Here is a 12,343-nt window from a genome sequence, read left to right as displayed (position 1 = left end):
CTGTGATAACCATTCCAGGACCATTCTCCTAAACCATGACTTTTGAGTATGATAATAGCCCAGCCAGACTTACTCTCTTCACTCAACAAGAAATGCCTCTGCACTTAATTGATATATTTTTAAAAATTTATGTATTTATGTATTTATTTATGTTAACATACACTGTTACATTAGTTTCAGGTGGACAGTATAGTGATTCAGCAGTTCCATACATCACTTGGTGTTCATCATAAGTGCATTCCTTAATTCTTATCACTTATTTCACCCATCTTCCCACCCACCTTCCCTCTGGTAACTTATCAATTTGTTCTCTGTAGTTACAAGTCTGTTTCTTTAGAAAAGAAAGAAAGTCTGTTTCTAGACATCTCTCTCTCCCTCCCTCCCTCTCTCTCTCTTTTTTTCCTGTGCTCATTTGTTTTGTTTCTTAAATTCCACATATGAGTGAGATCATATGGTATTTGTTTTTTCCCGACTGGCTTATTTCATTTAGCATTATGCTCTTCAGCTCCATCCATGTCGTTGAAATGGCAAGATTCCATTCTTTTTAATGGCTGAATAAGATTTGATATTTATTGAGTTTCACTGGGGCTCATGGAGTTGTACTAGTTCCCATTTAGGAGTTGTCAAATCATTAAAAAGACAAGATTCCTCCTTTATAGACTGTTTTCAACAGGTAAGTGAATAGAAACAGAGGTAAACAGATAAGTGAATAGAAAGAGTCACATGGGTGCCTGGGTGGCTCAGGTGGTTAAGTGTCTGCCTTCGGCTCAGGTCAGGATCCCAGGGTCTTGGGATCGAGTCCCCACATCGGGCTCCTGCTCAGTGGGGAGTCTACTTCTCCCTCTCCCTCTGCCCCCTGCTCAGGATCTATCTCTCTCACACACACTCTGTCTCTCTCCCGACTAAATAAATAAATAAAATCTTAAAAAAAAAAAAAAGAGTCGCCAATATTTGTAGGAACTGTCTATCTCAGAATAGGCTAGTTTTAGTTGAAAACTTTCTTCTGCCTTGTAAGGGATTCCTAGAGAAGGGACACTGGCCGAAACCAAAGAGAAACCAGAACCTACTCCTACAAGTTCTTCCAAGAGACTCTAAAAACAATAAGGACATTTATTCTAGCTTCATAGAGAATCAGAGACAAAAAAGTAGAGCATGTCTGAGAAAGAATCAGCCCCAGAAAGCTCACTCTCTCATGCAGTCAGTATTGGTGCATTTCTGAGCTCTTCTCCCTCTAGCTGCCCATTACCCTCTGCATGGAATTAATGAGGGACCTGTTGGCCCTTTTGACGCTGCTAAATGTAGCACTCATTTATCAGGGTTATCTTCTATGTTTCTGTCTCATTCAGTAAGCTAGAATAATGTTTCCACTAAGCTAGAGCTTTGTCTTCTAAATAAAAAATGTTTTTATTTTCTTCCATCTTTTATTTCCAAAAATTATATAATAAATGTATATTGCTTTTTGTTTAAGAGTACTTTACAGTCTACAGCTTCTTCCCTTCTGCACCACTCCCAAGACAAGAGGAAAAAAGAAAAAAAAAAACCCTCTCCTATAGCTGGAATTGATCGGATAGCATAGAGTTAGAAAGTACATATATTCAGGGGCGCCTGGGTGGCTCAGTTGTTGGGCGGCTGCCTTCAGCTCAGGTCATGATCCCAGGGTCCTGGGATTGAGCCCCGCATTGGGCTCCCTGCTCGGCGGAGAGCCTGCTTCTCCCTCTCCCTCTGTCTGCTGCTCTGCCTACTTGTGCTCTCTCTCTTTGTGTTAAACAAATAAATAAAAATCTTTAAAAAAAAAAAAAAGAAAGAAAGTACATATATTCAACCTTTCATTCTAGTCATTAGGTAGCATAGAAACCAGGCTTTCTTTCAGAATGGAACAAACAAACAAATATAAAAACAAAGGGACCCAATCTAATCTTAAAGGAGAAACAAGAGAAGATTTTTCTGATTTAATGGTTTTTCTTCCTCTAGACTTAAAAGGACAACAGACATGATGTTTGGTGGAAAGCAGGTGGTGGTCTGTGGCTATGGAGAGGTAAAGCATAACCTTTCACTTACTGGGTGTATAAAATGTGATTTTGGTGAAATATACCAGATTCTTTTATTTAATGGATGTGAGAATACATTCACTCACCACTCTAGATGGGAAAAAAGTAACTTTAGAGGCCCTCTGGTTAAAGTACAATCTTTCTTTTTCCCTTTGCATTTTTGCCATTTTTTCTCAAGTTGATTTTCTGACTTATTCCAGTGCACTGTTTGTGATGTTCTCTTAGCTTGTGTTTTGATTATAAATCGTGAGTGTGGGTGTTCTTATGTACATGCATGTGCTAAACAGGGGCTAGGAGTTTGTTTATGAACTGCATTCATTTATTTGTTTTTTCTTGTTTTTCCCCAAGCATGAATCTATTCAGTGAAATTCCTTTTGGGGGCGGAAAAGGGTACAGTTTACCAGAAGCTTTGAGATGTTGTTTTCTCACTGACTTTCCTTATTATGTGTACTTTCTCCCCTCTTAAGGTGGGGAAGGGGTGCTGTGCTGCTCTAAAAGCTATGGGCTCTATTGTGTATGTAACTGAGATCGACCCCATCTGTGCTCTTCAAGCCTGGTAAGCATGCAAAAGGAGACTTGCTTTTTCCTCTATGCCACCATCTATTGGGATCTTGTAACTGCTGCCAAAGAATAGCCTGGTTAATGCCAAATTTTATCTTAGAGGGGCCCAGATCCTGAGAGATGCTGCTATTAACTGTAAGCTCCCCTCTTTCAAAGATCAAGTAGCTCTGCTCCGAGAAAGCAGAGACTATCAGAGAAGCTAAAATTTTTAATTCCTGTGGAAATAATAAGAGGGGATGACTTGAGCCAAAGAACAAGTAGCTCCTTACCTTCTCCATATATAATCCTCCTTTTTTTTTTTTTTTTAAAGTAAGCTCTACACCCAGCATGAGGCTTGAGCTCACGACCCCAAGATCAAGAGTTGCATGCTCCACCAGCTGAGCCATCCAGGCACCCCAACCCTTCTTCCTTTGAAAACAATGATCAAAAAAGAAATAAGTTGGCATCAGATCCTCTCTGAGGTGATGCACTGAAAGGAACACTTCTGTGATATTCTCCCCCTAAATGTATAACCTGAATCTCATCAGGAGGAAACATCAGGCAAATCCAGATAAAATCTGCTGTCTCTGAGTGAAGGGTATAGGGGAGTTTGTACTATTTTTGTAATTCTTAAGTTTGAAATTATTTCAAAATGAAAGGTTAAAAAATAGTTCCTGTCTCATCCATAAAATGTGGCTAATGATGACTACCTCAAAGAGTTGCAAAAGTTCAGTAAAAGAATTAAATAAGTATTACATATGATTATATATTATATAATAAATATGTAATTCTATAAAGTATAGAACTGTTGTCACAAAATAAATGCTCACTAAATGGTAGATATTATTAATATTGCCTCTTGCCATCCTTAGGTAGGATGGAAATACCACTGTTCCTGAAAACTATTGCAGAGTTCTGATGTCTATAGCCTCCATAACCCACCCATTCTTTACCATTAACCCACCAGAGGAAGGTACCCAGGATAGAGTAAGGCATGGCATAAAGGTTTTGCTATACCCATTTTTCCCTGCTTTCTACTCCTCACACATCCCAGCCATAAACCACAAATTTCCCCAATAGAGCTGTTGGCTTTCTCTGAGTCAGGGTTCATTAACATGTTTTAATACTGATTGAGACACTGATTCAAATTAACTTATAGACATGAACTGATCACTTACCGTATAATGGTACTGTGCTCTGTGCTTAGGATGAATAAGATGAATGAGGCAAGGTCCCACTGTGAGTGGAATAGTGCCATGATGGGGGTAAACGGTACATGCTTCTGTAGGAGCCAAAGGAGAAATATCCAGCTAAAGAGCAAAGACACAGGGTAGGAAGAGATGTCAATAGGGCTGAGTCCTGAAACTTGTGTTAAGTCATTTCTAGTTTGGAAGTAAGTTCCAGGTATAAGGAACATGTCACAAGGAGGGTAGTCACTGAGGAAGGAGAGAGCATGGCACATTTAAGAAGATGGAAATACTTTAATGTAGCTGGCAGAGAGGATAAATTTGGGGGAATGGTAATATCTAAGGTAGGAATCATTATGTGGATATAATCATATATCTGCATAAATATTTAGGTCTTATCCTGAGAACAGGCAATCTCACTGAAGTATTTTAAGCAAGGAAGTGACATGATCTAAATTGCATGTAGGGAAATTACTCTGCAAAGTAAATTAGACATAAACCTAGAGATGAGATCGGGCCAGGGGCTACTGTAGGAATCCAGGCAAGAGGTAATAAGACCTGAACATACACAAGACCAGCACATCTGGAGAGGAGGGGACCGATTCAAGAGATTTTAAAGAATTAAGGAAAACAACCGGATTTGGTGACAACTTCAGTTGGGAGAGGGAGTAGGCTAGGACATTCTAGTTTATCTGGCTCATACAGTTGGGTGAACAGTAATACTATTGATCAAAATAGAAAATATGAAAGAGGAAATAGATTTTAGGAGTATAGAGAAGATAATGAGGTTTTTTTCAAACCCAATAAATTTGAGATTCTTATGGGACATCCGGGAGAAGCTATCCAATAGACAATTTGATCCAAGGCTCTGCAGCTTCAGAGAGATCTAACCTAAAGATATATTTGTGCAGGTCAGCCACTAAGAAGAGTCATTTGCAGCCAAGGGAAGGGTATGTGGATAAATTCTGAAAGAATAAAGAAGAGAGTAAGGGCAGAACTCTATAGAGTACCAACATTTAAAGATTGAGTAAGATTGAAAAGGAACAATCAGAAAAGTAGGAGGAAAACCAGGCGAGAACAGTGTCATGGGCTCCAAGGAGTATAGTTTTAAGAAGGTAAATAATGTTTAATGTAGGAAATTAAATGATGTAAGAGTCTGTTTTTGTTTTTTGTTTTTTTGTGGGTTTTTTTTGTATCCAGAAGATTGTTGATGATCTCGGGGAGAGTAGTTTCAATGGGGTAAGATTCAGGGGCTAAATTGCACTTTCTAGAAACTCTGTTTGGGAATCTCATGGTAACCCCTGGCTCTCTATTTTCAGGAAGAATTAAGTTGCAGTGATGCAAAAAAAAAAACCCTTTATTTCTGTCCTGTGTGAACTAAGGAGATGGTTTGAATTTTTCACTGCTAAGAATAATCTAGCTATATCAAGAAGTGACAGTGTAGGTACTGAAGGAACTTGGTAATAGCTTTTGAGGTTCTGTAGCAAAAGGCTCCCAATTGCCTATTATCAGGTTAATTGATCATGCTTTATTTTTACAGTATGGATGGATTTCGACTGGTGAAATTAAATGAGGTCATCCGGCAAGTGGATATTGTTATTACCTGTACAGGTATGATTTTGACATGTACAATGGAGTGGCACTTGGGAATGCTTTCATGGAAAAAGTGAAAAATGACCGGAAATGTTCTGAATAAAACCAAACTCGAAAAGCCAGATACAGAGGTCTACAAAACCAGTCAATCTTTCACGTTCTTCCCACCTCTTTAGAACTCTGACCAAAAGTATATACCATCTAGGTCATCCCTAGAGGAAAGTTTCTTTAACTGTTCTGTATCTCCATCCATCTCAACTACCAAAGAGATGACTAGAGATAAGTTTTATTTGGGAAACCAGACCTTATATTTGTACATTTGGTTTTTTATTTTACTTCCAAAAGTAAAGTATATTTCTCTCTAGTCTCTGTAATTAAAGCAGGCCTAGAGCAAAATTCATAGTTAGAGAAAGTGGGAAAGGCAGTTGTATTAATTCCCAAAGAGGTAGATTGGAGTTTTAGAGGGGAATATGCAGAAATGGCTAGTTTCCTTGGACTGAGATACTTTGTCTTTATGGTGGGACCATAAACTGCTAGAACACTGGTTTTTATTTGTAATTATATTTTAGAGGGGGAAAATCAGAATATTTAAGAGTAAAAATATATTTGTAGCCTCAGGGTGAGATGGGGACAGAGAAGAGGGACCATAAGAAACTGTTCTTGCTTCACATCAACCCCCTTATGTCTTTTTTTTATAGCTTTATTGAGATGTGATTCACAAACCATACATTTCACTCATTTTAAGTGTACCTTTCAGTATTTTCTAGCAAATTCACAGGATCATACAACCATCGCCACAATCTAATTTTTTTATTGAGATATAATTCACATACCATAAAATTTACCCTTTTAAAGTATATAGTTCAGTGGTTTTTAGTGAAGTTGTACAATGTCTGATTCCAGAAACTTCATCACCCCAAAAAAGAAATCCCATACCATTAGCAGTTAGTCCTCATTCTTTCACTCTACCTTTCTCCAGCCCTATGCAACCATTAATTTCTCTGTTTCTATAGATTTGCCTATTTCATATCAATGGACTCCTACAGTATGTGGTCTTTTGTGACTGGCTTTTTTCACTTAGCATAGTGTTTTCGAGGTTCATCCATATGGTAGTATGTGTTGATATTTCATTCCTTTTTACTGCTGAATTATATTTCATTTTAAGGATAATACCACATTTTGTTTATCAGTTCATTGGTTGGTAGACACTTGGGTTGTTTTCACTTTTTGTCTATTTTGAATAATGTTGCTATGAACGTTGTGTATAGTGTTTTTCTGCAAACATGTTTTCCATCATCGTGAATATTTACCTACCTATATATTCCTAGGAATTGCTGGATCATATGATGATAACTCTACTTTTAATATTTTGAGGAATTGCCAAGTTTTCCAAATAGACGGCACCATTTTACAATCCCACCAAGAATGTATAGGGGTTACGATTTTTCCACATCCTCACCAACACTTGTTATTGTCTGTTGTTTTAGTATAGCTGTCCTAGTAGGTGTGAAATGGTATTTCACTGTGGTTTTGTTTTTTCAAGATTTTTATCCAAATAATCTCTACACCCAATATGGGGCTCAAACTCACAACCCCAAGATCAAGAGTCACACACTCCACCAACTGAGCCAGTACACTCCTCATTGTGGTTTTGATTTGCATTTCCCTAATGACTAATAATGTTGAACATCTTTTCATGTACATATTGACACATCTTTTGTACTTCTTGTTTTGAGAAATGTCTATTCAGATCCTTTGCTCATTTTTAAATTGGGTTATTTGCCTTTTTATTATTGAGTTGTAAGAGTTCTTTATAAATTTTGGATACAAGTCCCTTATCAGTTATATGATTTGCAAATATTTTGTCCCATTTGTGGGTTGTCTTTTCACTTTCTTGATGATATCATTTGCAGCACAAGTTTATTTTTTCTCTGGTTGCTTGTACTTTAGGTGTTATACCTAAGAAACCATTGCCTAACCCCAGAACACAAAGATTTAGTCCTATATTCTCCTAAGAGTTTTATAGCTTTAGCTCTTACATTTAGGACAAGTTAAATTTCACATATGGTGTGAAGTAGGGGTCCAACTTCGTTTCTTTTCATGTGGATATCTCCTCTATTTTTAAGGTAACAAGAATGTGGTAACCAGAGAGCACTTGGACCGTATGAAGAATAGCTGCATCGTTTGTAACATGGGACATTCCAACACAGAGATTGACGTGGTAAGATTAAGTAACTCATTATTGGGGGCTTTTTTTCTCTCCTTCCCAAGAAATATAAACTGGAAGAGGAAAGAGAAGAGTCACCAGCCATCCTAAACAGGAGTGTCCTAGCAGAACTGTCCACAGTCTGTTCACTTACTAGCCCTATGATCTGTGCTTATGGATACCATAAAGCTTCTTCATCTCAATCATTTCAAATGATGATTTTCTTCCACTCAAGCTTGATACCTACTTACACTGTAAGCCATTTTATCTATCGCTTTGGTTCTCTGATTTGATTATATATTCACCCTAAAATTATCCAATCCAACATAACACTTGGTCCTACTACATCGCCCAAGTAATAGTTAATAGAAGTATTATTTATTTCTTTTCAGACTTACCAAAGTATCTCTCAGTTTGACTTTCACTCTGGTTTTAAATTTTTATGGCATTTTTCTGGCACAACTGTATTTCTCTCTGGGTAAATGGCTCAAGCAAAGCATGCTTTCATCTGCCCTGAGGGCTGCTCTGATTGAGCTTCAGCATTGCCAGGTAAGGATCAGTTGATATATTGAGAGTCTGTTGGATAATATCTATTTTAAATGGTTTCTCTTTTTAACTGTGCTCTATTCTTCTGTTATTAAAAATAGCTGGAAAAACAACCTAGCAAAGCCTACTTCTACCCCTGAGCTTTCTGAGTGGCATGGCTCCATTACTTTTGTCTTATCAGGTTATTTTCCTTCTAATGAATAATTTCTTTTTTCAGTATTGAAATTTAAATACTGAATGGTTTTGGTGTGGTTTTTTTTTTTTTTTTGGTTAAGTTTCACTTATGTGCCATACTGCCCTTTTACTAAATAGTCAAAGATATTAATATTTCTAAAACTGTCTAGCACATGATTGTCCTTTTCCAAATTAATCTGCTTAGAGAGCCCCCAAATGGGAAAAGCTTAAGGGAAATAGTCATGCTCTGATATCTAAAGAGAAATCTTCTGAGTAAGGGAAGGAGGAAGGAATTTTCACTCCTAAACCCTTCAGCTCTTAAATAAAAACAATTCCAAATGTAATTGTGTAATTTTTATATTTTTACTTTATCTCATTTCATCCTCTTGACTATCCCACAAGGCATTATTCTTATTCCTGATTTTCAATTGGAAAACCAAGAACTTAAGTCCATTGTTCAGTCATATACATTGATTCAAAAATGAAATTGGAGCACAAAATTAAGGTTTTTTTTTACTTCCAGTCCAGTTTTTGTTTTGTTTTGTTTTCCTGTACATTGTACTATTACCTCCTCATGATTTCTAGGTAAGCTTTGAATTGTGATGGTAATCTGTCCTCTAAAGCAATCCAGACATAAGTAATCTCTCAGGATAAAGGCTAGGAGACTCCTCTACCTTCAATCATAAATATTTATTGTGTGATTGCTATATGCCAAGTGCTGTTGTAGATGCTTGGAGTCAGTGAACAAAACAGGCAAAGATTCCTGCCCTCAAAGAGCTTACATTTTAGAGGAGCTTGAGTAGCCATGTGGATTTTTAGGTGAAAAACATTTTGTGAACAGTCAGAGCAAATGCCCTAAGGCAGGAGTGTGCCTAGTCTGTTTGAGGATCAACAATGAGGCCAGTGTGGTTGGAGCAGAATGAGCATGGGTCAGGGAAGAGTGGAAAATAAGGTCAAAGAAGGAATGAGCCAGATCTTATGGGGTCTCATAGGCCATTGTAAGAACTCCTGATTATAGTCTGAGAGAAATAGGGTGCCATTGCCAGATTTGTAATAATCTGACTTCTATTTTAAAAGGATAACTTTTATTTTAAAAGGAAAAGGATCACCCTGGCTGCTGTGTTGGTCCTAGACCTAGTTTTGCAGGTATTGCTAGGTAGCTCCCTATATCTGGCCCTGACACTAGCCAAGGCGCTCTTCGTGCTCTTCTTTGCACAAGGTATATGACTAAACTAAATGATCCAGAAAGGGAGAGGCTCAGAAGGGCTTCAGGAAAGTTAAGTCACTCAGCCTTTGGTGATAGTGTCACAGGACATAGAAAATGAAATTTAAGGAAATAGCAAACTCAACTAATAACTGAAACCAGAATGTTCATTCACTATTTAATTTGTATTGATGATTGGTCTGTTCTGTGCTGAGTATTTATTGGCTGAAGAAATAGTGAAGAACATCCCTGCTCTTGTGGCACTTATATTCTAGTGCAGGACAGACAATAAACAAATAGTTTCATCAGTTAGTGCCTAGTATTGAAGAAAAACAGCAAGGTGGGGACATTGAGAATGATATTTTAGTTAAGGTGATCAAGGAAGGTCTCTTTGAGGAGATAACATTTGAACAAAAACCTGAATGAGTTGAAGGAATAAGCCATCCGAGCATTCTATTCAGAGAGAATGGTGTGTAAAAGACGCTAAGGTAGAAAAGTGCTTGATGTTTGAGGAACAGAAAAGAGGCCATTGTGGCAAGAACAGAATGGGCACAGGGATGAGAATAAGAGGCAGCTAAAGGAGGGTAGTGGGTTATGTAGGTGTTTGTAGGCCACAATGAGGACTTCGGATTTTATTCTGGTTATAAGGGAAGCTGTTGGAAGCCATTCCATGGGTGCCTGGCTGGCTCAGTCAGTAGAGCACGCAACTCTTTTTTTTTTCTTTCTTTTTTTTTTTAAAGATTTTATTTATTCATTCGAGACACAGAGATACAGAGAGAGAGAGAGAGCACGAGCAGAGGGAGAAGCAGAGGGAGAAGCAGGCTCCCCACTGAGCCAGGAGCCAGACGTGGGGCTCGATCCCAGGACCCTGGGATCATGACCCAAGCCGAAGGCAGACGCTTAACCATCTGAGCCACCCAGGCGCCCCAGAGCACGCAACTCTTGATCTCGGTCCTGAGTTCAAGCCCCACGTTGGGCATAGAGATTACTTAAAAAAAAAAAAAGAGGAAGCCATTCCAATGGGAAAGTTTAGACCAGGTGACTGACAAAATCTGATTTGTTTTAACAGATTACTCTGGCTGTGGAATAAAGAAATCACTTCTGGAGCTTGAGTAGTGATAGGGACCATAATAGGAGGCTCTCTCAGTATTTCCAGTGATAGAAGGTGGCAGCTCAGATGACGTGGGTAAGCAGTGGAGGTGATGTATTGTGAAGGTAGGGCAATTGGGATTTGCTAAATGGCTTGGATGTAGAGAGTGAAAAAGAAGAAAGTCTCTATAAGTTATCTCAGTGAAACGGTGAAAGTGAATGATTCAGTAAATTTTTCCAGATATTTTTAGCAACCAAAAATGTAAGGGTTTTTAGTTTTTTGGGTTTTTTTTTGGTGTGTGGGAATTTATAGTTTTACCTAACCTTGAGATGTTGACTGCTGCATTTCTAGAAAGGAATATCTCGTCAAAAGAGTTGGTCATTTAGAAAACTGCAGTTTTTTCTGAGAGATATTAATGCTATGACTACTTAGGGAACCTGTGATAAGGATTGTGCTCTTAGCTGCCTTTTGGCCATGTCTTTCTTTCACACGTTTCCTTTTCTCTTGAAAACAGACCTGCCTACCCATATGCATCACATAGATGGCCAGTGTGATTGTAAGCTTCACAATTCAAGTGGCTAAACCATTATGTATACATACTTTAAAAGTTTTTGCCAGCAAAAGAATTAGAACCTGGGACTTGCTATTGACTCTGCACTTTGCAGGACTAGAACCACAGTTGTTCTCCCTGAAAAAAATTGATATGCACTATCCAAAATCATGTAATACCAATTTGTGCAAGCTAATAATTTACAGTGAGATGTACCCCTTGTTTGGGAACATAGTCACAATAAGGAACCTTCTTCCTGGTAGATTGCTTAGTGATTATAAATCAACAGAAAAGACATTGGGATGTTTTTAAGAGAATTTTTTTAAGATTTATTTATTTATTTGAGAGAGAGAGAATACATGTGCAGGGGGAGGGGCAGAGGGAGAGGGAGAAAGAATCTCAAGCAGACTCCGTGTGGAGCTGGATTCAGGGCTGGATCTCGTGACCCTGAGATCATGACCTGAGCCAAAATCAAGCATCGGGTGCTTAACTGACTGAGCCAACCCAAGCACCCCCTTTAAGAGAAATTCTTACAAAACCGTGCTGGTCATAGGAAATCCTTCTCTCAAGAAGTGTAACTGTCCGATAAACTTACTAGGTTATGGGAGCTGCCTGGACAGTGCTAGAGATAATGTGACTTAGTTCCTCTTCAAACCCTGTTTTAACTGACCTCAGGTCTTTTGCTAGCAGCACAGCCATTCCAGTGTTCCAGCACACTGCCTCAACAAAGCATCGATCATTTTATGATGTTCATAAGAAGTGTCCCTTCTTTGATTCCACCATGTCTTTTTCTCCCAGGGAAGACTTCCTAAGACAGAAGACTCCTTTTATCATGGTGTCACCTTTTTACTCCCAATCACCAAGATTGCTTGTCCTCTGGAAGATTAAGAGTGTGAGACACTAAGAACCTGAACTACTTAAATACCAGTGTCACCAAGCAATATCTTTTGGCTCTACATGGTTATTGCCCTCCATGTTGTTATTTCTAAAGGCTAAGGGATTTACTTTGTATATCCTTAACTTCCCAAAGTGGTCTATTTGTTTAAATTCTTTTTAAACAGTGTTTATTTATAAAAAAAATCTTAATTCTAACTTTAAAGTAATACTTGCTTAGTATAAAAATTCAAGCAGGGTAAATATGTTTAAAGAAGGAAGTAGAACATTTACAAAATTGGGGTTCTAGTATATTGTTCTGCAACTTTATT

At 38.1% G+C, this 12,343-nt stretch overlaps 1 protein-coding gene across 9 annotated transcripts in view; it reads left to right on the top strand.

Moving 5' to 3' along the window:
• The window catches only part of AHCYL2 (adenosylhomocysteinase like 2), a 162,426-nt gene that overhangs the window by 141,665 nt on the left and 8,418 nt on the right, over positions 1-12,343 (top strand). For all 9 annotated transcript variants that reach the window (XR_004299013.1, XM_032401595.1, XM_032401594.1 and 6 more), the window contains 4 exons: positions 1,972-2,035; positions 2,516-2,604; positions 5,316-5,386; positions 7,495-7,589. Coding sequence is in view for 8 of the 9 variants with exons in the window: in XM_032401595.1 (XP_032257486.1) it covers positions 1,972-2,035; positions 2,516-2,604; positions 5,316-5,386; positions 7,495-7,589 (319 nt within the window). In the remaining variant the exon portion in view is untranslated. The remainder of the gene's footprint in view (positions 1-1,971; positions 2,036-2,515; positions 2,605-5,315; positions 5,387-7,494; positions 7,590-12,343) is intronic.

The sequence above is a fragment of the Phoca vitulina genome, unplaced genomic scaffold (assembly GCF_004348235.1).
Source record: "Phoca vitulina isolate PV1807 unplaced genomic scaffold, GSC_HSeal_1.0 scaffold4, whole genome shotgun sequence".
Taxonomy (NCBI): domain Eukaryota; kingdom Metazoa; phylum Chordata; class Mammalia; order Carnivora; family Phocidae; genus Phoca; species Phoca vitulina.
The sequence above is the reverse complement of the archived record's forward strand: the minus strand, read 5'-3'. Positions and strand labels throughout refer to the sequence as shown.